Source organism: Plasmodium knowlesi (assembly GCF_000006355.2).
Source record: "Plasmodium knowlesi strain H genome assembly, chromosome: 10".
Taxonomy (NCBI): domain Eukaryota; phylum Apicomplexa; class Aconoidasida; order Haemosporida; family Plasmodiidae; genus Plasmodium; species Plasmodium knowlesi.
In genome coordinates, this window is record NC_011911.2 from 130,230 (window position 1) to 154,213 (window position 23,984).

A 23,984-nucleotide genomic window follows, 5' to 3' on the forward strand; every position below is an offset into this window, starting at 1 on the left:
AATCCAACCTAAAACATCCAAACTGAACCATAGAACCTTCCTCCTAAACCCGGAATCTATGTTCTAACACCCTGACATCTTTGTCCTAAACCCTGAATCTAAGTTCTAACATCCTGACAACTCTCCCTCCTAAACCCGGAATCTAAATTCGTACACCCTGACACCTCCCCCCTAAACCCGGAATCCGCATTCTAACACCCTGACAATTTCCTCCTGAAAAGCGGAATCTGACTTCTAACACCCTGACACCTTTGTCCTGAACCCGGAATCTAAGTTCTTACACCCGGACACCTCCCTCCTAAATCCGGAATCTAAGTTCTAACACCCTCACACCTTTGTCCTAAACCTTGAATCTAAGTCCTAACACCCTGACACCTTTGTCCTAAGCCCGGAATCTAACTTCTAGCACCCCTACGACCCTTATTCCTAAACCCAGAATCTGACTATTGACACCCCTACAACCCTAATTCCAACACCCTTACAACCTTCATTCCAACACCGCAACAACCTTCATTCCAGCACCCCAACAACCTTCATTCCAACACCCCAAACAACATCATTCCAACACCCCAAACAACATCATTCCAACACCCCAAACAACATCATTCCAACACCCCAAACAACATCATTCCAACACGGCAACAACATCATTCGAACACCCCTACAACATCATTCCAGCACCCCAACAACCTCCCTGCGAAACCCCGAATCCGAATTTTGACACCCCTACAACCTTATTCTGACACCCCCAACAAACTTTCTCTAACACCCCAACAACGTGACTACTAATACACCTAAAACCTTACTCCTAAACCCGGAATCCGACTTCTAATACCGCAACAACCTTCATTCCTAAACCCGGAATCTGAACCCTGAACCATTAAAACATAAAACGTGGAAAATGAACCCCTGAACCATGAAAACCGTGAAAACCTATAACTTGGACCATGAACCTCTCAACCCCGAAATATGAGAACTTTGGAAACCCTAAATTTTGGGAAAACTCCTTTTTTTTTTTTTTATTGTACATCCTGTGCGATGGTATACATTTTGGCGAATGCAAAAGAATTAGCATATATATATGTGTAGGTCTTTGTGATGGTCAGGGGGGAGATCGACAAGGGTGTAGGTCTTTGTGATGGTCAAGGGAGATGGGCCAAAGGGAAGTCGGACAAGGGGAGATGGGCCAAGGGAGATGGGCCAAGGGTGGATGGGACAAGGGTGGATGGTCAGAGGTGGATGGTCAAGGGTGGATGGTCAAGGATGGATGGGCCAAGGGAGATGGGCCAAGGGAGATGGGCCAAGGGTGGATGGGACAAGGGTGGATGGCCAGAGGTGGATGGTCAAGGATGGATGGGCCAAGGGAGATGGGCCAAGGGAGATGGGCCAAGGGTGGATGGGACAAGGGTGGATGGCCAGAGGTGGATGGTCAAGGGTGGATGGTCAAGGATGGATGGGCCAAGGGAGATGGGCGCAGGGAGATGGCCAAGGGAGATGGGCCAAGGGTGGATGGGACAAGGGTGGATGGCCAGAGGTGGATGGTCAAGGGTGGATGGTCAAGGATGGATGGGCCAAGGGAGATGGGCGCAGGGAGATGGCCAAGGGAGATGGGCGCAGGGAGATGGCCAAGGGAGATGGGCCAAGGGTGGTAGGAGATGAAGTAACTTATTAGAAATAGTTTCAGGTACTATATTAAGGGGAATGTTCTTCACATGTATAAAAATATTCTTTTGAATTCTGGGTTGAAGAGGAATAAGTATATTTTTCCTAGTTGTATTAATTTGAAGTAATTTTTTTTAGAATTTTCATTTTTTTTAGAATTGGGGGGGGGGGGGGGGGGGGGGGGGGGGGGGGGGGGGGGAGGGGGGGGTAAGGAGATGGTTGCCTAGGGGGGGGGAAGGAAAAAGAAGTTTCTTTCGTAGGTTATGAGAACAGCAATATGGCCTGGTACTTAACTCCCTAAGGGAAGAAGAAAAAGAATGTTCCTTAAAGGGGGAAAAAGAAGAAAGAAGGTTTTCAAAGGGAAGAAAAAAAAGGGAAGGTTTTAAAGGGGGGAAGGGAAAAAGAAGATTTATAGGTCGAAAGGGAAGGAAAAGGAGGTTTTGAAAGGGGGAAGAAAAAGAAGGTTAAAATTTTGTTTGAGGGAAGAAAAAGAAGATTTAAAGTGGGGGAAGAAAAAGAAGATTTAAAGGGGGAAGAAAAGATAGAAGGTTTCTTAAAAGGGGGAAGAAAAGATAGAAGGTTTCTTAAAAGGGGGAAGAAAAGATAGAAGGTTTCTTAAAAGGGGGAAGAAGAAAAAGAAGGTTCTATAGGGGAGTAAAGAAGAAAGGAGGTTCCTTAGAGGGGGAGGAAAAAGAAGGTTAAAATTTTGTTTGAGGGAAGAAAAAGAAGGTTTCTTAAGGGAGGAAAGAAAAAGAAGGTTTCTTAAGGGAGGAAAGAAAAAGAAGGTTTCTTAAGGGAGGAAAGAAAAAGAAGGTTTTTTAAGGGGGTAAAAGGAAAAGGAGGTTCAGTTCTCTCGGTTATTAGAATAATAATATGGCCTGGTACTTAACTCCCTGAAGGAAGAAGAAAGAAGGTTTCTTAAGGGAAGAAAAAGAAGGTTTTCAAGAGGGAGAAAAGAAGGAGGAAGAAAAAGAAGGTTTTCAAAGGGAAGGAAAAGAAGAAAGAAGGTTGTTAAAAAAGAAGAAAAAGAAGATTTAGAGGGGGAAAAAGAAAGAAGGTTTCTTAAGGGAAGAAAAAGAAGGTTTTCAAGAGGGAGAAAAGAAGGAGGAAGAAAAAGAAGGTTTTCAAAGGGAAGGAAAAGAAGAAAGAAGGTTGTTAAAAAAGAAGAAAAAGAAGATTTAGAGGGGGAAAAAGAAAGAAGGTTTCTTAAGGGGGGAAGAAAAAGAAGGTTTCTTAAAGGAGGAAGGAAAAGAAGAAAGAAGGTTTTCACATGGGGGAACAGAAAAAGAAGGTTTCTTAAGGGAGGAAAAGGAAAAGAAGGTTTTTATAGGAGGAATAAGAGTGAAAGTTTAAAGGGGGGGAAAGAAAAGAAGGTTTAAAGGATGAGAAAAAGAAGTTTTTTAAAGGGAAGAAAAAGAAGGTTTTACAGGGAAGAAAAAGAAGGTTTAAAGGGACGGAAAGAACATTTTTAAGGGGGGAAAAGGAAAAGAAGGTTTTAAGGAGAAGAGAATAAGTTTTTGAAGGAGGAAAAGAAAGAGGGTTTAAAGGGAGCAAAAAAGTAGATTTAATGGGAAAAAGGAGGAAGCTTTTTAGGGAGAAAAAAAGAAGAAAAATTTAAGGCGGGAAAAAAGGTTGAAATGTTTATGGGGATGGAAAAGGAAGAAGCTTTAAGGATAAGAGAAGAAGGACTCAGGGAATAAAAGTATTTTTTAAAAAAGAAAAAATAAAGGGTGTTCGAATGGGACAAAAGAACAAGGTTTAAAGGAAAATAGAAAGGAAGATTAGGTTGCATTAATCGAAGGAACGAATGATCAAAAGCGGAAGGTAAATGTGAAAATTTTCCATATGAATGTTCGAACACCATGGCAACGACGGATGGAACATCCCAAAATGGACTATTGGGAGCATGGATGAAGACATTGTTGGACAGTAATGCAGGGACTCTGAAAACTGCAGCCAATATTCAGGTAAGTGCATATTTAGAAAAAAAGAAAAAGGTGAAAAAAAAAAAAAGAAAAGGGAAGAAAGAGAAGGGTTCCTGGGTTCAGGGTTCAGGGTTTAGGGTTCAGGGTTTAGGGTTTAGGGTTTAGGGTTCAGGGTTTAGGGTTCAGGGTTTAGGGTTCCGGTTTTAACGTTCAAGGTTTCGGGTTCAGGGTTTAGGGTTCATGGGTTTAGGGTTTAGGGTTTAGGGTTCATGGGTTTAGTGTTTAGTGTTTAGCGTTCAGGGTTTAGGGTTTAGGGTTCCGGGTTTTTGAGTTTCTGGGTTTAGGGTTCAAGGGTTTAGGGTTCAAGGGTTTAGGGTTCAAGGGTTTAGGGTTCAAGGGTTTAGGATTCAAGGGTTTAGGGCTTAGTGGTTAAGGTTCCTGGTTCAGGGTTCATAGTTTAGGGTTCACGGTTTAGGGTTTAGGGTTTAGGGTTCAAGGGTTTAGGGTTCCAGGTTCCGGGTTCCAGGTTCCGGGTTCCAGGTTCCAGGTTCCAGGTTCCTGGGTTTAGGGTTCCTGGGTTTAGGGTTCCTGGGTTTAGGGTTCCTGGGTTTAGGTGCAGGGTTTAGGGTTCCGGGTTTAGGGTTTAGGGTTTAGGGTTTAGGGTTTAGGGTTTAGGGTTTAGGGTTTAGGGTTTAGGGTTTAGGGTTTAGGGTTTAGGGTTTAGGATTTAGGATTTAGGGTTTAGGGTTTAGGTTCAGGGTTTAGGGTTTAGGGTTCAGGGTTTAGGGTTTAGGGTTCAGGATTTAGGGTTCAGGGTTTAGGGTTTAGGGTCCCGGGTTTAGGGTTTAGGGTTTAGGGTTTAGGGTTCAGGGTTCAGGGTTTAGGGTTTAGGGTTCAGGGTTTAGGGTTTAGGATCCCGGGTTTAGGGTTTAGGATCCCGGGTTTAGGGTTTAGGGTTTTAGGGTTTAGGGTTTAGGGTTTAGGGTTTAGGGTTTTAGGGTTTAGGGTTTTAGGGTTTAGGGTTTAGGGTTTAGGGTTCAGGGTTTAGGGTTTAGGGTTTAGGGTTTAGGGTTTTAGGGTTTGAGGGTTTAGGGTTCAGGATTTAGGGTTCAGGGTTTGAGTTTAGGGTTTAGGGTTTCAGGGTTTAGGGTTCAGGGTTCAGGGTTTAGGCTTCAGGGTTTAGGCTTCATGGTTTAGTTATCACGGTCTTAGAGTTCAACGTTTAGGTTTTAGGGTTTCCGGGTTTAGGGTTTAGGGGTTTAGGGGTTTAGGGTTTAGGGTTTAGGGTATAGGGTTCAGGGTTTAGGGTTCAGGGTTCAGGGTTTAGGGTTCAGGGTTTAGGGTTCAGGGTTTAGGGTTCAGGGTTTAGGGTTTAGGGTTTAGGATTCATGGGTTTAGGGTTCAGGGTTTAGGGTTTAGGGTTTAGGGTTCCGGGTTTAGGAGTAAGGTTTAGGGGTTAGCTTCAGCTGCTTTAAAGGGGAGAGAGAAGGAAAAACTCCTCGCAGACAGGGACCGGATACTACACCCACCGGATGGCAGAGAAACCAAATCGGATACTACACCAGAACCCCCGATGAATGCCGCAGGCATACTCTCTGTAAAGGAAAAAAACTCCTCGCAGACAGAGGGGCAAAACCGGATAGCAGAGAAACCGGATACTGCACGAAGCGGATGGCAGGGGAACCTGAAACTACATACCACAACTCGACAAGAACCAACCCAACACACAGGAAAAAAAGAAGGAAAAAAGGAAAAAAAATGTTACATTAAAGGAGGAATTATTAATACATCCATATGTATATGTGTATATGCACAATTCCATTTGCATATATAAATTATTTTGCAAAATTTTTCCTTTTTTCTTTGTAGGACAAGTTGAAGAATTATTTGGTGCAGACATTTGATGAATTGAAGGGGAATAAATGGCTGAGTAAGCAGGAATCGTATGAAATAGGGAAACTTTGTGAGGACGTGCATAAACATGTGCCGGGTGTGGGGGGTACTGTGCAGCAGAAAGAGTTTTATCTGAAGAATATATGCAAAGGAATCGCTGAAATAAAATATTTCATGAGTGGTGTAAGAACAGCGAGGAAGGCAGGGACATGGGATGATGTGGAAGAAGTTACGCCCCTCACTCCGGAAAAAGCTTATGCACATTGTATTGTCGGAGCAGTCGCTTTAGCCGAACTGTACGGGGACCACTGTTATTTGGAGGACGTCATTAATTACGTATCACCCGAAGTAGAAAAGATGCTACAGACACACGGGGGTGCTATCCAAAACTTGAATAAATGTAAAAACATTGCACATATGGAATTAATGTTCGGCGGAACACTCCTGAAGGATAAAATCGAACAATGGACGAAAACAGAAAGGAATAAGCCGTTGAGGGGCGAAAACTGGAGGATAAGGGGGCCATGGCAATATTGGTCAACGGTCTGTAAGCAGTCGAAGAGGGATCCAGTGAAGCTGGAGGCAAAGAGGAAAGAAATTTTACAGCAGAATAAAAAGAGTTTAGTCCAGTTCGCTCTGGGGGACAGCACTCAAGGTAGCACTAGTACTGCATCACCTATCATGGAAGACATCTTAGTAAATGACGACTACAAGATTTCGGAGGATACATTAACACAAGCACTCTCATCAGCAATAACTTCGGGCACGGTTGATGTAGGCAAGGCAATGGAGAAGTTAACGAAGGCAGCCAAGGAAACTGAGGGTAAGTGTCTTATTATTAATGTATTAATATATTAATAATGTATTAATATATTACATTATTAATGTATTAACATAATACATCATTAATATATTACATCATTAATGCATTATTAATGTATTAATGTATTAACATAATGCATCATTAATATATTAATGTATTAATGTATTAATATATTACATTATTAATATATTACATTATTAATATATTAATGTATTAATATATTACAATATTAATGTATTACATTATTACATTATTACATTATTACATTATTAATGTATTACATCATTAATATATTAATGTATTAATATATTAATAATGTATTAATATATTATATTATTAATGTATTACATCATTAATGTATTAATGTATTAGTATATTACATCATTAATATATTACATTATTACATTATTACATTATTAGTGTATTACATTATTGATGTATTACATTATTAATGTATTACATTATTACATTATTACATTATTACATTATTAACGTGTTAATGTAGTAAAAAAAAAAAAGGAAAAGTAATAAAAAAAGAAAAAGGAAAAAAAAAAAAAATTAATATAAGAAGAAAACAGGAAGTAAAGAAATGGATATAAAAAAGAAAAAAAATAATAAAATAATAAAATTAATGTAGGTGAATGGATGTGTATGAGTTGTACTGCGTTTTGTGGTTGGTGTATATGTGTAGGATTTCGCATTTTTAGGTTGCGGGATTTAATATTTTGCGGTGTATATATGTGTAAGATTTCGTATTTTTAGGTTGCGGGATTTATAATATTTTACGGTGTATATGTGTAAGATTTCGCATTTTTAGGTTGCGGGATTTATAATATTTTACGGTGTATATGTGTAAGATTTCGTATTTTTAGGTTGCGATATTTAATATTTTTACGGTGTATATGTGTAAGATTTTGCATTTTTAATTTGCGGGATATAATATTTTTCGGTGTATGTGTAAGATTTCGTATTTAGGTTGCAGGATTTAATATTTTTACGGTGTATATGTGTAAGATTTTGCATTTTTAGTTTGCGGGATATAATATTTTACGGTGTGCATATGTAAGATTTCGCATTTAGGTAGCGGGATTTAATATTTTACGGTGTATATGTGTATGATTTCCCATTTAGGTTGCGGGATATAATATTTAACGGTGTATATGTGTAGGATTTTGCATTTTTAGGTTGCGGGATTTATAATATTTTACGGTGTATATGTGTAAGATTTCGCATTTTCAGGTTGCAGCATTTAACTTATAAGAACAATAATTATGGCCTGGTATTTAGATGTTTTAGGGGATGTTTTATTTATTTTTTTTTTCAATAAAAAATAAAAAAGAGAAAAAAAAAAAAAAAGAATGTGTGTTCTTAAAAAAAAAAAGAAGAATGTTTTTTTTTTTTCTTTTTTTTTCTATAAACAAAGGGTTGTCCTTTCACCCCCAAAAAAAAAAAAAAAAGAAACGCAAATATGCGTACGAAATACTTACCATATTGGAAAAAAAAAGAAAAAATGAAAGAAAAAATGAAAGAAAAAAAAAAAAAAAAAGTGGGGGGTAAAGGATGATGAGGATGTTGAGGGCGTGAGAAGTTACATTCCGGGTTTAGGAATGAAGGTTTTAATGGTCTTAGAAGTCCAATTCCGGGTTTAGGAATAAAGGTTTTAGGGTATAGGAATAAGGTTGCAAAGTATAGGAGTAAGGTTTTAGGGTATAGGATTAAGGTTCTAAGGATATAGGGGTAAAGTTTCACGGTATAGGAATAAGGTTTTAAGGGTATAGGATGAAGGTTGCATGGTGTAAGAATAAGTTCCTAGAGTATAAGAAGAAGGTTGCAGGATATTATAATAATGTTTGAGGGGTGTTAGAACTCGGAATCAGGGTTTAGAAGGAAGGTGTCAGGGTGTTAGGACTCAGATTCCGCGTTTAGGAGTAATGTTGCAGGGTCGTTAGTATAAGGTTGGGGGGGCGTTAGAATAAGGTGGTAAGAGTGTTATAATAAGGTGGTAAGGGTATCAGAATAAAGTGGTAAGGGTGTTAGAATAAGGTGGTAAGGGTGTTAGAATAAAGGTTGTAAGGGTGTTAGAATAAGGTGGTAAGAGTGTTATAATAAGGTGGTAGGTGTGTCAGAATAGGGTCTTAGGGGTGTCAGAAAAGGGTCTTAGGGGTGTCAAAATAGGGTCTTCGGGGTGTCAGAATAAGATGGTAAGGGTGTTAGAATAAGGTGGTATGTGTGTTAGAATAAGGTTATAAGGGTGTTAGAATAAGATGGTAAGGATGTTAGAATGAAGGTTGTAGGGGTATTAGAATAAGGTTGTTGGGGTGTTAGAATAAGGTGGTATGTGTGTCAGAATAAGGTTGTAGAGGTGCTGGAATAAGGTTGTAGAGGTGCTGGAATAAGGTTGTAGAGGTGCTGGAATAAGGTTGTAGAGGTGCTGGAATAAGTTTGTAGAGGTGCTGGAATAAGGTTGTAGAGGTGCTGGAATAAGGTAGTAGAGGTGCTGGAATAAGGTTGTAGAGGTGCTGGAATAAGGTTGTAGAGGTGCTGGAATAAGGTTGTAGGGGTATTAGAATAAGGTTTTAGGGTATAGGAGGAAGGTTGTAGGGGTATTAGAATAAGGTTTTAGGGTATAGGAGGAAGGTTGTAGGGGTGTTAGAAGTCAGATTCCGGGTTTAGGACAAAGGTGTCAGGGTGTTAGGACATAAATTCCGGGTTCAGGACAAAGGGTTCAGGGTATAGGAATAAGGTTTTAGCGTTTAGGAGTAAGGTTTCAGGGTGTTAGAACTTAGATTCCCGGTTTAGGACAGAGGTGTCGGGGTGTTAGAACTTAGATTCCGGGTATGGGAGGGAGGTCTCAGGGTGTACGAACATAGATTGCGGGTTTAGGAAGAAGGTGTCAGGGTGTAAGAACTTAGATTCCGGGTTTAGGACAAAGGTGTCAGGGTGTTAGAACTTAGATTCCGGGTTTAGGAATAAGGTTTTAGGGGTGTCAGAATAAGGTTGTAGGGGTGTTAGAATAAGGTTGGGGGGGTGTCAGAATAGGGTCTTAGGGGTGTCAGAATAAGGTTGTAGGGGTGTCAGAATAGGGTCTTAGGGGTATCAGAATAGGGTCTTAGGGGTGTCAGAAAAGGGTCTTAGGGGTGCCAGAATAGGGTCTTAGGGGTGTCAGAATAAGGTGGTCGGGGTATTGGAATAATGTCTTAGGGGTGTTGGAATAACGTCTTAGGGGTGTTGGAATAATGTCTTAGGGGTGTTGGAATAATGTCTTAGGGGTGTTGGAATAACGTCTTAGGGGTGCTGGAATAACGTCTTAGGGGTGTTGGAAGAAGGTGGTAAGGGTATCAGAATAAGGTTGTAAGGGTGTTAGTATAAGGTTGTAAGGGTGTTAGAATAAGGTGGTAAAGGTGTTACAATAAGGTTGTAGGGGTGTTGGAATAAAGGTTGTAGGGTTGTTAGAATAAGGTTATTGGGGTGATGGAATAAAGTTGTATGTTTGTTAGAATAAGGTGTTAAGGTTGTTAGAACAAGGTGGTAAGGGTGTTAGAATAAGGTGGGAAGGTTGTTAGAATAAAGGTTGTGAGGGTATTAGAATAAAGGTTGTGAGGGTATTAGAATAAGGTTGTATGGGTGTTAGAATGAGGTGGTAAGGGTGTTAGAATAACGTTGTTGGGGTGTCAGAATAGGGTCTTAGGGGTATTGGAATGGTGTTCAGGATATAAGAGTAAGGTTGTAAGGGTATAGGATTAAGGTTGTACGGTATAGGAATAAGGTTGTACGGTATAGGAGTAAGGTTATATGGTATTGGAATAAGGTTTCAGGGTATAGGAGTAAGGTTATATGGTATTGGAATAAGGTTTCAGGGTATAGGAGTAAGGTTATATGGTATTGGAATAAGGTTCCAGGGTATAGGAATAATGTTGTATGGGTGTTAGAATGAGGTTTCAGGGTATAGGAGTAAGGTTATATGGTATTGGAATAAGGTTCCAGGGTATAGGAATAATGTTGTATGGGTGTTAGAATGAGGTTTCAGGGTGTTGGAATAAGGTTTCAAGGGTGAGCTTTAGCTACTTTAGGGGGGGGGGATGAAAGACTCCTCGCAGGCAGAGACCGGATACTGCACACTAACCCGATGGTATGAACCGGATGGTAGAAACCTGATGGTATGAACTGGATGGTATGAACTGGATGGTATGAGCCGGATGGTATGGACTGGATGGTATGAACCTGATGGTGGAGACAGGATGGTAGGTACGGGATGGTAGGTACGGGATGGTAGGTACGGGATGGTAGGTACGGGATGGTAGGTACGGGATGGTAGACACCGGATGGTAGACACCGGATAGTAGACACCGGATGGTAGTGACCGGATGGTATGAACCTGGATGGTATGAACCGGATGGTAAGAACTGGATGGTGGGAAGTGGATTGTGGGAAGTGGATGATGGAGACTGGATGGTATGAACCGGATGGTATGAACCGGATAGTATGAACTGGATGGTATGGACCGGATGGTAGGAACTGGATGGTAGGAACTGGATGGTGGGAACTGGATGGTAGTAACCAAATAGTAGGAACTTCATGGTGGTAACTGGATGGTGGAAACGGGATGGTGGGAACTGGATGGTAGTAACCGGATGGTAGTAACTGGATGGTATGAGCCGGATGGTATGAACGGGATGGTGGAGACTGGATGGTTGGGACCGGATGGCAGGAAACGGATAGTAGGTACCGGATGGTGCGAACTGGATGGTAGAAACCGGATGGTGTTAACTGGATGGTGTTAACTGGATGGTATGAACTGGACGGTATGAGGCGGATGGTATGAACTGGATGGTGGGAACTGGATGGTGAAGACTGGATGGTGGGAACAGGACAGTAGTGATCGGATGGTATGAACCGTATGGTATGAACCGGATGGTATGAACCGGATGGTATGAACAGGATGGTATGAACCGGATGGTATGAACCGGATGGTATGAACCGGATGATAGTAACTGGATGGTGGGAACTGGATGGTGGGAACTGGATGGTATGAACCGGATGGTAGTAACAGGATGGTATAAACCGGATGTTGGGAAGTGGATGGTGGGAACTGGATGGTATGAACTGGATGATATGAGCTGGATAGTATGATCCGGATGGTATGAACTGGATGGTGGGAACTGCATGGTGGAGACTGGATGGTATGAACTGGATGGTAGGAACCGGATGGTGGGAACCGGATGGTGGGGACAGGATGGTTGAACAGGATGGTTGGGACAGGATGGTGGGGACAGGATGGTTGGGTCAGGATGGTTGGGACAGGATGGTTGGGACAGGATGGTTGGGACAGGATGGTTGGGATAGGATGGTTGGGACAGGATGGTGGAGACTGGATGGTAGTAACCGGATGGCATGAACCGGATGGTAGGAACAGGATGGTGGGAACTGGATGGTGGGAACTGGATGGTGTAGACTGGATGGTAGACACCGGATGGTAGAAACCGGATGGTATAAATTGGATGGTATGAACCGGATGGTATGAACCTGATTGTATGAACCTGGATGGTTGGAACTGGATGGTATGGACTGGATGATATGAACCGGATGGTATAGAGCGGATGGTATGAACCTGGATGGTATGAACCGGATGGTAGGAACCGGATGGTAGGAACTGGATGGTATGAACCGGATGGTAGTAATCGGATGGTAGTAATCGGATGGTAGTAACCGGATGGTATGAACCGGATGGTATGAACCGGATGGTAGGTACCGCATGGTGGGAACTGGATGGTGAACACTGGATGGTGGAGACTGGATGGTGGAGACTGGATGGTGGAGACTGGATGGTGGAGACTAGATGGTGGGAACTGGATACTACACCAACCGGATGGCATATAAACCGCAAATTTAGAACTAACTAGACGGAAAAAGAAAAAAAAAAGGAAAAAATTTTTCATCGATTGTGAATGACATACATTTATCTAATCTACATAAATACATACAACATACAACTTACAACATATAACATACATATACAAACATATCACTTTACATGTCGTCCCCTTTTCTTTTTATTACAGCTGAAGCATGCATGAAGCAGGAGGGTAAGACACTTTGCCAGCGCTTGCAATGTGCAGAACAACATTGGAAATTTAAAGACGGGAAGGGACAAGGGGAGGTAAGCGACAACACCGTAGAAGGGAGGCAAAAGGGTGTACACATACATACATATAAGTACATATATGTATATGTATATATATATATATATATATATATATATATATATATACATGTATGTATATGCCTTCCCTTTCTACGTAGGACAAATTCTGGGACAATCGCGTCAAGGACGAATTGAACTATTTTTTCTATCGGGGGACTGCTCTTAATGGTGGCACCCAAGGTGCTAAGTGCGACAAGAACAGTTCTTTAGATACTGCAAGCAAAGCAGCATGCAAAGACATTACAGCTAAATTAGAACTTATGTACAACAATGGGAGTTCTGGCAATAACAAATTGTCTGATCAAATTATAAATTGTCTTTTATTAAATGCTTATGCTAAAAAATTAAATGATCAAGCAAAATTAAAAGGGTATTGTAGCATAGAAAGTGGTTTAAAGAAAGCTTTTGATTTGTGGAATGAAAATAATAAAAATGCAGGACATTGCAGAAATGGTAGACCCTGCATTGAATGCAAATTGGAGGACGACGTCAATTATGGCACTTGCCAAATTGGCAGTACCAATGTAAAGACCAAAGTGGAATCAATGCTGGAGAACAACAAACGAACGAAGGGAGACCAAATACAAAAAACCTTGATTGAATTCAATAAGGGAAATTCCTTATGCAAACGTATAGAATGTGCAGCGAAGTCGTATCAGAACAACGGGGTACACGGGAGTGGACAGGTAAGTGGGCATACGCCACCTGATTGGGTAGTAAGGAATGACAGTTACATGTATACATATACATATGCATACATATACATACATGTATACACATATATATATGCACATGTATGTATATATATGTATATACATATACATATGTATATGTATATATATGTATATATATATATATATATATATATATATATATATATATATATATATATATATATATTATACCACCACCATCTTCATACAGGACAAATTCTGGAATGAGCATGTGAAGACATTGTGGAATGAATTAGCAGGAGCAATGACAACAGGTGGCAAAAAGGAAAAAGGAGAATGTGCTCAAGTGCCAGATACCAATGGTATCAATGGCTTCAGTGGTCAGAGGGATGCAACTCCTTCTGAAAAGACGGCATGCAATTATTTGCATGCCGGCTTAAGCAAGCTGTACAACAAAGATGCGACGTCGTCGACAGGCGACAACATCTTTAAGAACAACCCATCGTTGAAACAAGCGATGGGTTGTTTTTTACTTCACGCCTATGCAAAACATATGAAAGAAAAAGCAACTTGTCTTATTGATGATGGTATAAAACAAGCTTTCGAATCTGCTGGGCAGGGTGGTAGCAATGGTAAGGATGTTCCTTGCCACTGGCAAGGAACAGACAACAAATGGGAAGAGTGCCTTCAGGGCATTACCATAAACAGCACATCTGGCTCAGGGGAGAATGCAAAAACGAAGGTGGACAACATCCTGCATAACGACGCCACAAGAATAGATGAAATGGCAAAGCAAATAAATAAAGTAGAAGAACTCTGTGACCAAGTCCAATGTGTTACAACCCGATGGATGAAACAAACTAACGGCGGCGGTGGCAAAAAACGTGACTGGGTAAGTAATGATACATACGAATATGTACATACTTATACATACATACGGACGTACTCATGTATATATATACATCCGTATGTATGTACGTATATATGTACGTGCATGCATATACATATATGTATATACATATATTTACGCATATATAAACATATGTATATATGCATATGCATTTATGCATATGCATATATATATATATATATATATATATATATATATTCCTTAATTGTAGAATGAAATGTGGACGAAAGTTGGGGAGGAAATCCCTAAACTGGGCGATGCCCTTCAGGAGGCAACATCTGGAACAAGAAGGAATGAACTTGATCAGTATTGCAGAGACCTGAAGGGGGAAGATGGAAAAGCAGCAGATAAGGAGGCTTGCCTCCTTATAGCAGCAGGATTAAAAAACCTCTACAATATCGACAACAGCAACCCCGTTGAGGCATCGTTCAAAAGAACGATGCGCTGTGTTTTATTAAATACCATTGCAGATAAATTAGAAAGTGACGTACTGCCGTGTAGGGATGAAAAACATACAAAGGGAGGAATTACAGCGGCTTTTAATAATAGTGTAAAAATTAGGGAGGAAAATACCGCCTGCAAGACTAATGATAAATGTTTTACGTGTGAGAGGTTTACGAAATATAAAGATTGCACAATTAAAAAAAATGAAAACACATTGGAATTAAGGAAGTTAAAGGACGAAATAGATAAAGTGCTCACCAACGGCAAAAACGGCGGAAAGGAAGAAATGAAACAGATTGAGAATAAAGCTGTGAAGGACATATGTAAGTAGACACCACTCCACCACCAACGCAATCCTACTTCACAATTCCGGCACAACCACAACCACCATCATCACCACCATAGCCACCATCAAACCATTTTACTATTATCACCATTCCACCTTCCCCTCCTTCCTTTCTGTTTATTCCTTTTTATTTTCTTTCCTTCCTTTTCTTTCCTTTTCTCTTCCTCCATTGCTCGCTCCCTTCCTTCCCATTCCCTTCGACGTCTTTCCATACAGGTGGTGGTCAATGTAAGGATAAAAGTAGTTTATGTGATCGCGCACAGTGTGCAATGAAGCAATGGTTCCCAGACAGGGGAAAAGACAAGGGACAGGAGAGTGACAGGGTATGGACACATATATAATTGTCTACTCTATCAAGCGATAGATTAGTGCATGCGCACGCATTATATATGTTTTCATGGGATGAATAAATATACACATACATATATAGACGTATATACATATACATATATGTACGTATGTATACATATACGTGTATATATGTATATACGTGTATGTATATATACATATGCATATATATATATATATATATATATATATATATATATATATATATATATATATATATATATATATATATATATATATATATTACTTCAATTGTAGAAGGAAATGTGGGAGAAAGTGCAGGAGCAAGTCACCGACCTTGTCACAAGCATACCTGACAATGGGGGGAAGAAAGCCGAGACAGACGATCTTTGCAATGAGGTTGAATGTAAAAATGGTGAAAAGGATTGCGTAAGCAAAACAACATGCAAACTTATTGTTAAAGCATTAAAGGAGGTACATAAAATTGAAGAGAATGGCGAAGACGAACCGCCACTCAAAGTGAATAATCGAATATTTAAATCTACCATGCGTTGTGTAGCACTCAATGCCTTTATACACAAATTGAAGAAACAGGCGAAACAGGGTGGTTATGCTTGTGCTGTGCAGAAAGGAGTAGAAGGGGCCTTCAGTAAGGGGGAGAGTAAACGTAAGGACTGGTGTGGGGAGAATGTTAAGGGGGTTGGTAATGGGGATGGTTCATGTGAGAAGTGCCAGATAGGACAGTGCATCACCTCTAAAATTGGAGATGATGGCCTATGGTCCAAAGTGGTGGATATGTTAAGCAATGACTCCACCACCAACAACAACAACAATATACAACAAACATTGTCCAAAATAAAAGAGAAGGTCACTTTATGTGATCGTCTCCAATGTTTAGCATCTCGAGTTAAGATATCGAAAAAAGAGGTAAGTACAAAGAAAAGGAATAAAAGAAAAAGGAAAAGAAGAACATAAAGGGCTTAGGGTTCAGATTCCGGGTTCAGGAGTAAAGGTTTTAGGGGTGTTAGGACTTAGTTTCCGGGTTTAGGAGGAATGGATCAGGGTGTTAGGACTTAGATTGCGGATTTAGGAGGGAGGTTGTAGGGGTGTCAGAAGTCAGATTCCTGGTGTTAGAATAAGGTTGTAGGGGTGTTAGAAGTCAAATTCCGGGTTCAGGAAGAAAGTTGTTGGGGTGTTAGAATAAGGTTGTAAGGGTATTGGAGTAAGGTTTCAGGGGTTAAATTTAGCTGCTTTAAAGTGTGGAAAGGGAGAACTCCTCGCAGACAAACCAAACTGGGTACTACAAACCAACCGCATGGTGGGAACGGGATACTACAGCAGCGCGATGGCAGGAAAACCTGAAACTACGCACCGAAACCCGGCAAGAAACGCAACACTTGAAGAAAGGGAAAAAAAAAAAAAGGAATGATAAAAAAAGGAAAAGGAATGTATACATGTATACATATGGATATGCATTTATGCATATGCATATGCATATATATATATATATATATATCACTACCACCTTATACAGGACAAATTCTGGACAGGACAGGATGGCGCCGTGAAGAAATTGTGGGATGAATTAGCAGGAGCAATGGCAGATAATGGAGGCAATAACCAAATCGGAAATGGATGTGATCAAATGGATGGCAATAGAATACCCACCGACCCTGAAAGGAGGGCATGCAATTATTTGCATTCCGGCTTAAAACAACTATACGAACCAGGTACTTCGACAACAGGAAACAATGGTATCTTGTCCAAGGACAACCCATCGTTGAGACAAACAGTGGGTTGTTTCCTTCTTAAGGAATATGCAAAACAAATGCAAAAGAACTCAAAATGTGTTATCGAAGCAGGTTTAAAAAAGGCATTTCAAAATAATAAATCTTCATGCACGAACAATGCTTCGTGCATTGAATGTGAATGGGATGAAAATTTGGAAAATTGCGACTTAAAGATTGGCAGCGACAATAAGAAACTTAATGAAAAATTTAATGAATTGCTCGAACAAAACAACAATAACAACTTAGAAGAAAACCTAGGGAAAATAAACCACATGAACAACCTATGTGATTATATTAAATGTGCCGCACCCAAATGGTTCAAGCAGTACGCAACAACGACGAATGGAAAAACTACTACTGATAAGACTTGGGTAAGTATTACTACCATAACCAACCTACCACCAACACAACACTGGGGGATAGAAGGAATAATAATAAAAAAAAAAAAAAAAAAAAAAAATTATTCAGATTCCGGGTTTAGGAATAAGTTTGAAAGGGTGTTAGAATAATGTTGTTGGAGTGTTGGAATTAAGGTTGTTGGGGAGCTGGAATAATGTTGTTTGGGGTGTTGGAATGATGTTGTTTGGGGTGTTGGAATGATGTTGTTTGGGGTGTTAGAATAACGTTGTAGGGGTGTTAGAATAACGTTGTAGGGGTGTTAGAATAACGTTGTAGGGGTGTTAGAATAACGTTGTAGGGGTGTTAGAATAACGTTGTAGGAGTGTTGGAATAAGGTTGTGGGGGTGTTAGAATAAGGTTGCAAGGGTTTTAGAATAAGGTTCTAGGGGTGTTAGAATGAGGTTTGAGGGTATAGGAATATGGTTTTAGGGTTTAGAAGTAGAGGTTTTAGGTTTTAGGAGTAAGGTTCAGGGGTTAACTTTAGCTACTTTAGGGGGGGAGAGGAAAAAGCTCCTCGCTGACAGGGATCGGATACTACACGAACCGGATACTATACACGAACCGGATACTATACACGAACCGGATACTATACACGAACCGGATACTATACACCAACCGGATACTATACACCAACCGGATACTATACACCAACCGGATACTATACACCAACCGGATATTATACACCAACCGGATACTATACACCAACCGGATACTATACACCAACCGGATATTATACACCAACCGGATACTATACACCAACCGGATACTACACCAACCGGATACTACACCAACCGGATACTACAACAACCGGATACTACAACAACCGGATACTACACAACCTACTAACTACATATATATATCCTTTTCTTCTTTTTTTTTTTTACAGTGTGATTTTTGGAATGAAGGCGTCAAACCAACACTGAGGACGATGTTCCAACAAATTGAGACGAATGCAACTAAAACTAATGGTGTATGCAATGAGTTTGGTGACGGTAATGAACATAGTGTTGAAAGAAAAGCATGTAATCATATCACAGCAGGTTTAGAACACATTAACACACTTAATGGTAATAACAACCAACTGCTCGATCGAGCAGTTGGTTGTATTGCTCTTAACATGTACGCAACTAAAATAAAAGAAATGTCTCAAGATAAATGTCCCATTGATGAGGAAAGAATAAAACAAATGTTTAATGTTTGGAATAAAAATAAAAATTCTTCGTGTTTAACCCCTGGTAGTAAAAATAATTGTTTTCTTTGCACAAGGAAAGAAGACTTTAATGAATGCAAACTAAGTGTTTCCAACACTTTGGTTGATACAACATCACCATCATCACAAAATGGAACTTGCAATAAAGACTCAACTGAAGTGACGACTCAAATTGACGGTCTCCTCAACAACGAAGACAAATCAAACACCAACTCCATTAACACCACCATGAAACAAACATTAGACAAAATCACTGACATGAAATCTTCTTTCTGTACTCAAGTCCAATGCGCAGCAAAAAAGTGGAATTCGATAAAAAAAAAAAATCTAAACCCCACTTGGGTAAGGGGCGCTAGACAACTACATATATATATATATATACATATACATATATATGTATATACATATATATGTATATATATGTATATGTATGTATATGTATATATGTATGTATATATGTATATATGTATATATATATATATGTATATGTATATATGTATATATGTATATATGTATGTATATGTATATATATTTTTTTTTTTCTCTCTCTTTCTTCTTTTATGATCAGACTGACATCGATGATGATGCCAAAGGAGTATTAGGGCAACTTCTAAATTATATGATAAAACCGGATAATCAGAAGGACGCTGAACAATACTGCCAGAACGACGCTAATTGGAAGAATTTAGGCCATAAACAAAGCAAAACAAATAAAGCAGCTTGTTTGCTTTTCGCTGCAGGACTGCAGCACATTTATACCCACGGTAATGGCCGTGTTAACGGCCCATCGTTTGGACAAACGATGGGTTGTTTATTTCTTAAAAAATATGCAAAACAATTAAAAGACTTGGCAGAAAAACAAAAAACGCACAAGGTACATCCTAATTGTAGCGTAGAAGAGGGCATAAAACATGCTTTTGAACAAAGTGAAAAAATTATGCAAGCAACGCCTCCATGCAAAAATAATGGTAGTACTAATGACTGTTTTGTGTGCACAGAAGAAGGAGGTTATGATGATTGTAAAATTGGCAGTGCCAATATAGGAAATAAAGCTAAAGAACTGTTCACAGAACCAAAGAACAAAAAACATATGGAAGAAACATTAGAAAATACAGTCTGTCCCATCCTTCCTATGGATTTTCTTGCCCCTTTTCTTCCTTTGGCTCCTGTGTCCATTGGTCTTTCTGCTATGGCTTATTACCTTTGGAAGGTAAGATAAAAAAAAAAAAAATTTTAACAGTTAAAAGAATAAAAAAAGGAATAAAAAATAAAATTTTTCTTAATAGTTAAAAGGAAAAGAAAATTTTTTTTAATGGTTAAAGGGAAAAAAATATTTTTTTAATGGTTAAAAGGAAAAAAAATTTTTTTTAACGGTTAAAAGGAAAAAAAAAATTTAATGGTTAAAAGGAAAAAAAAATTTTTTTTAATGGTAAAAAAAAAAAAAAAAAAGAAAAAAAAGAAATGTGTAAAAAGAACATTTCACAATCTTCTTAACAAAAATATCCTCTCATTTTTTTTTTTTTTTTTTTTTTTTTGTAGTATTTTGGTCCTCTTGGTAAAGGAGGACAACGTTTCCGAAGATCTCCTGCTGAAATTCCTGGTTCATCGGTACAGGAACAAGTCCTCGATCATGTGCAGCAAGATAGTTCACATGAATATCGATTGGTGAAAGAACGAAAACCTCGTTCTGTTCCAACGAGAACGAAACGTTCTGGTCCCGTGAATCGCCGCACGATTATTGAAATTCATTTTGAAGTGTTGGACGAATGTCAAAAAGGGGACACACAATTGAACCAGAAGGATTTTCTGGAACTTTTGGTTCAAGAGTTCATGGGTTCCGAATTAATGGAAGAAGAAAAGGTTCCTAAGGAAGAAGTTCTTATGGAAGGCGTTCCAACGGGACGTGTTCCAAGTTTAGGTTCCGGGTTTATGGTTTAGGGTTCAGTGTTCACAGTTTAGGGTTCACAGTTAAGGGTTCACAGTTTTAGGGTTCAGGGTTTAGGTTTAGGGTTTAGGGTTCACAGTTTAGGGTTTAGTGTTTAGGGTTCACAGTTTAGGGTTTAGTGTTTAGGGTTCACAGTTTAGGGTTTAGTGTTTAGGGTTCACAGTTTAGGGTTTAGTGTTTAGGGTTCACAGTTTAGGGTTCACAGTTTAGGGTTTACAGTTTAGGGTTTATGGTCTCAGGTTCACGGTTCAGGGTTTAGGGTTTAGGTTTGACGGTTTAGATTTTATGGTTTCAGCGTTTAGAGTTTAGTGTTCACCGTTTAGGGTTCACAGTTTAAGATGAAGGATATTGATTTCACACCTTCTGTCCTTTTTTTTTTTCCTTTTTATATTTTCTTGAAAAAAAAAAAAGAAGAAAAAAAAAAAGAAAGATTCTTTCTTCCACCTTTATTACTTATTTTTTTTGCAAAAAAATTTTCTTTTTTTTTTAGAACACATTTTTTTTTTTTTAGAACACACATTTTTTCTTTTTTTTTTTTTCCACTTGCGAAAAATATTTCTTATTTTTTCTTTTTCCGTTTGCGAAAAATATTTTTTTTTCTTTTTTCTTTTTCCGCTTGCGAAAAATATATTTTTTCCTTTTCTTTTTTTTTTTTTTTTTTTTTTTTCTTGCGGAAAGCAGGAAGATAAGCGCGCGAATAAATGATGTCTGCTGACAGCGCACACCAGAAGAAAAAAAAAAAAAAAAAAAAAAAGGACGGTGGATGATGAAATATATTACAGTTGCAAAAGGTCGCAAAATATAAAGGAAAAACACACACTTATCCGACTCAAGGAAAAATTGTGTGTACATACGTGTTGGCACAAAACAACTTTATCGAAGTACACATACACTTTACACGAAAAATGTAGACAGAATGACGAGAATATACGGAAATGGCTAGATTTAGCGTCCCGGGTTAAAAATAAATTTTGTTCCGGGTTAAAAGTAATGTTGTTTCCGGGTTAAGCATAAGGTAGTTTCCGGGTTAAGGATAAAAATGGGTTCCGGGTTAAGGATAAAAGTGGGTTCCGGGTTCAGGATAAGATGGGTTCCAGGTTAAGGGTAAAAGTTGGTTACGGGTTAAGTCAAAGTAGGTTACGGGTTAAGTCAAAGTAGGTTACGGGTTAAGTCAAAGTAGGTTACGGGTTAAGGATAAAAGTAGGTTCCGGGTTAAAAATAAGGTAGGTTCCGGGTTAAAGATAAGGTAGGTTCCGGGTTAAAGATAAGGTAGGTTCCGCGTTAAGAATAATGTAGGTTCCGGGTTATGAATAAGGTTGGTTCCGGGTTAAAGGTAAAAGTTGGTTACGGATTAAACGTAAGGTTATTTCTGGGTTAAGGGTAAAAGTTGGTTCCGGGGTAAAAGTAAAGTGTGTTCCGGGTTAAGCATCAAAGTGTGTTCCGGGTTAAGCATCAAAGTGTGTTCCGGGTTAAGGATAAAAGTGGGTTCCGGGTCAAGGATAAAAGTGTGTTCCGGGTTAAAAGTAAAGTGGGTTCCAGGTTAAAAGTAAGGTGGGTTCCGGGTTAAAAGTAAGGTGGGTTCCGGGTTAAGGATGACGTATGATCCGGGTTAAGGATGACGTATGATCCGGGTTAAGGATGACGTATGATGCGGGTTAAGGATGACGTATGATGCGGGTTAAGGATGACGTATGTTCCGGGTTAAAGGTAAAGTTGGTTCCTGGTTAAGAGTAAAGTTCGTTCCTGGTTAAGGGTAAGATGGGTTCCGGGTTAAGGGTAAAAGTGGGTTCCGGGTTAAAGGTAAAAGTGGGTTCCGGGTTAAAGGTAAAAGTGGGTTCCGGGTTAAGGGTAAAAGTGGGTTCCGGGTTAAGGATAAGGTAGGTTCCGGGTTAAGGATAAGGTAGGTTCCGGGTTAAGGATAAGGTAGGTTCCGGGTTAAGGATAAGGTAGGTTCCGGGTTAAGGATAAGGTAGGTTCCGGGTTAAGGATAAGGTAGGTTCCGGGTTAAGGATAAGGTAGGTTCCGGGTTAAGGGTAAAAGTGGGTTCTGGGTTAAAGGTAAAAGTGGGTTCCGGGTTAAGCATTAAAGTGGGTTCTGGGTTAAGGATAAAAGTGGGTTCAGGGTTAAGGATAAGGTAGGTTCCGGGTTAAGGGTAAAAGTTCGTTCCGGGTTAAGGATAAAAGTGGGTTACGGGTTTAGGATAAAAGTTGGTTACCAGTTAAAAATACGGTAGTTCCCGAGTATGGGAAAACGTTTTTCATGGTTATGTATTCCCCGCATTAAAGATAAGGTAGATTCAGGGTTAAGAATAAAAGTGGGTTCCATGTTAAGAGTAAAAGTAGGTTTTGCATTAAGGATAAAAGTGGGTTCCGGGTTAAAGATAAGGTAGGTTCCGGGTTAAAAATAAGGTAGGTTCCGGCTTAAGGATAAGGTAGGTTCCGGGTTAAAGGTACAGTTAGTTCCGGGTTAAAGGTACAGTTAGTTCCGGGTTAAAGGTACAGTTAGTTCCGGGTTAAAGGTACAGTTAGTTCCGGGTTAAAGGTAAAGTTAGTTCCGGGTTAAAAATAAAGTTGGTTCCGTGTTAAGGATAAGGTAGGTTCCGCGTTAAGGGTAAAGTTGGTTCCGGGTTAAGGTTTAAGGTGAGTTCCGGGTTTAGGGTTCAGGGTTTAGGAATAAGTATTTGCGGTATAGGAATAAGCATTCAGAGGTATAGGAATAAGCATTCAGAGGTATAGGAATAAGCATTCAGAGGTATAGGAATAAGCATTCAGAGGTATAGGAATAAGCATTCAGAGGTATAGGAATAAGCATTCAGAGGTATAGGAATAAGCATTCAGAGGTATAGGAATAAGCATTCAGAGGTATAGGAATAAGTATTCATGTTATATGAATAAGAATTCAGGGAATAGGGATATGTATTCAAGGGGATAGGAATAAAGGTTTCAGAGTAAAGGAATCAGATTTTAGGGTTATAGGAAGAAGGTTTCAGGGTATAGGAATAATGATTTAGGGTATAGGAATACGGATTCAGGGTATAGGAATAAGGATTTAGGTTATAGGAATAAGGATTTAGGGTATAGGAATACGGATTCAGGGTATAGGAATAAGGATTTAGGGTATAGGAATAAGGATCAAGGGTATAGGAATAAGGATCAAGGATATAGGAATAAGGATTTAGGGTATAGGAATAAAGTTGTAGGGGTGTTAGAATAAGGTTTACGGTTTATTTGTTTCAATGAGGAGGAGGAGAAGAGTGGAGTGGCATTATAATTTGTTGAATAATTTTAATTGTTCGAAAAGGGGGATTATGTGGAGTATGGAATATATATTGAATGCATTATTATTATGTGAAAAAATGCATATATGTATGCATTCCATCATAATTATTTCATATAATTCCTTTGATATGAGATATATATTTAGAAATAACTTATTGTGTTTTTAATCCACCT

At 39.3% G+C, this 23,984-nt stretch overlaps 1 protein-coding gene across 1 annotated transcript; it reads left to right on the plus strand.

Annotated features, from left to right (window-relative positions):
• Positions 1 to 3,524: 3,524 nt before the first annotated feature.
• PKNH_1002700 (SICAvar, type I) lies at positions 3,525 to 20,525 on the plus strand (the record flags this gene model as incomplete). The annotated part of the gene is made up of 12 exons (XM_039114090.1): positions 3,525 to 3,629; positions 5,457 to 6,303; positions 12,363 to 12,460; positions 12,604 to 13,191; positions 13,430 to 14,071; positions 14,301 to 14,856; positions 15,096 to 15,202; positions 15,486 to 16,115; positions 16,723 to 17,349; positions 18,264 to 18,929; positions 19,156 to 19,797; positions 20,127 to 20,525. The coding sequence occupies 12 exons, from the start codon at positions 3,525 to 3,527 to the stop codon at positions 20,523 to 20,525; spliced, it is 5,907 nt and encodes a 1,968-aa protein (XP_038969710.1).
• Between the last annotated feature and the right edge of the window lie 3,459 nt (positions 20,526 to 23,984).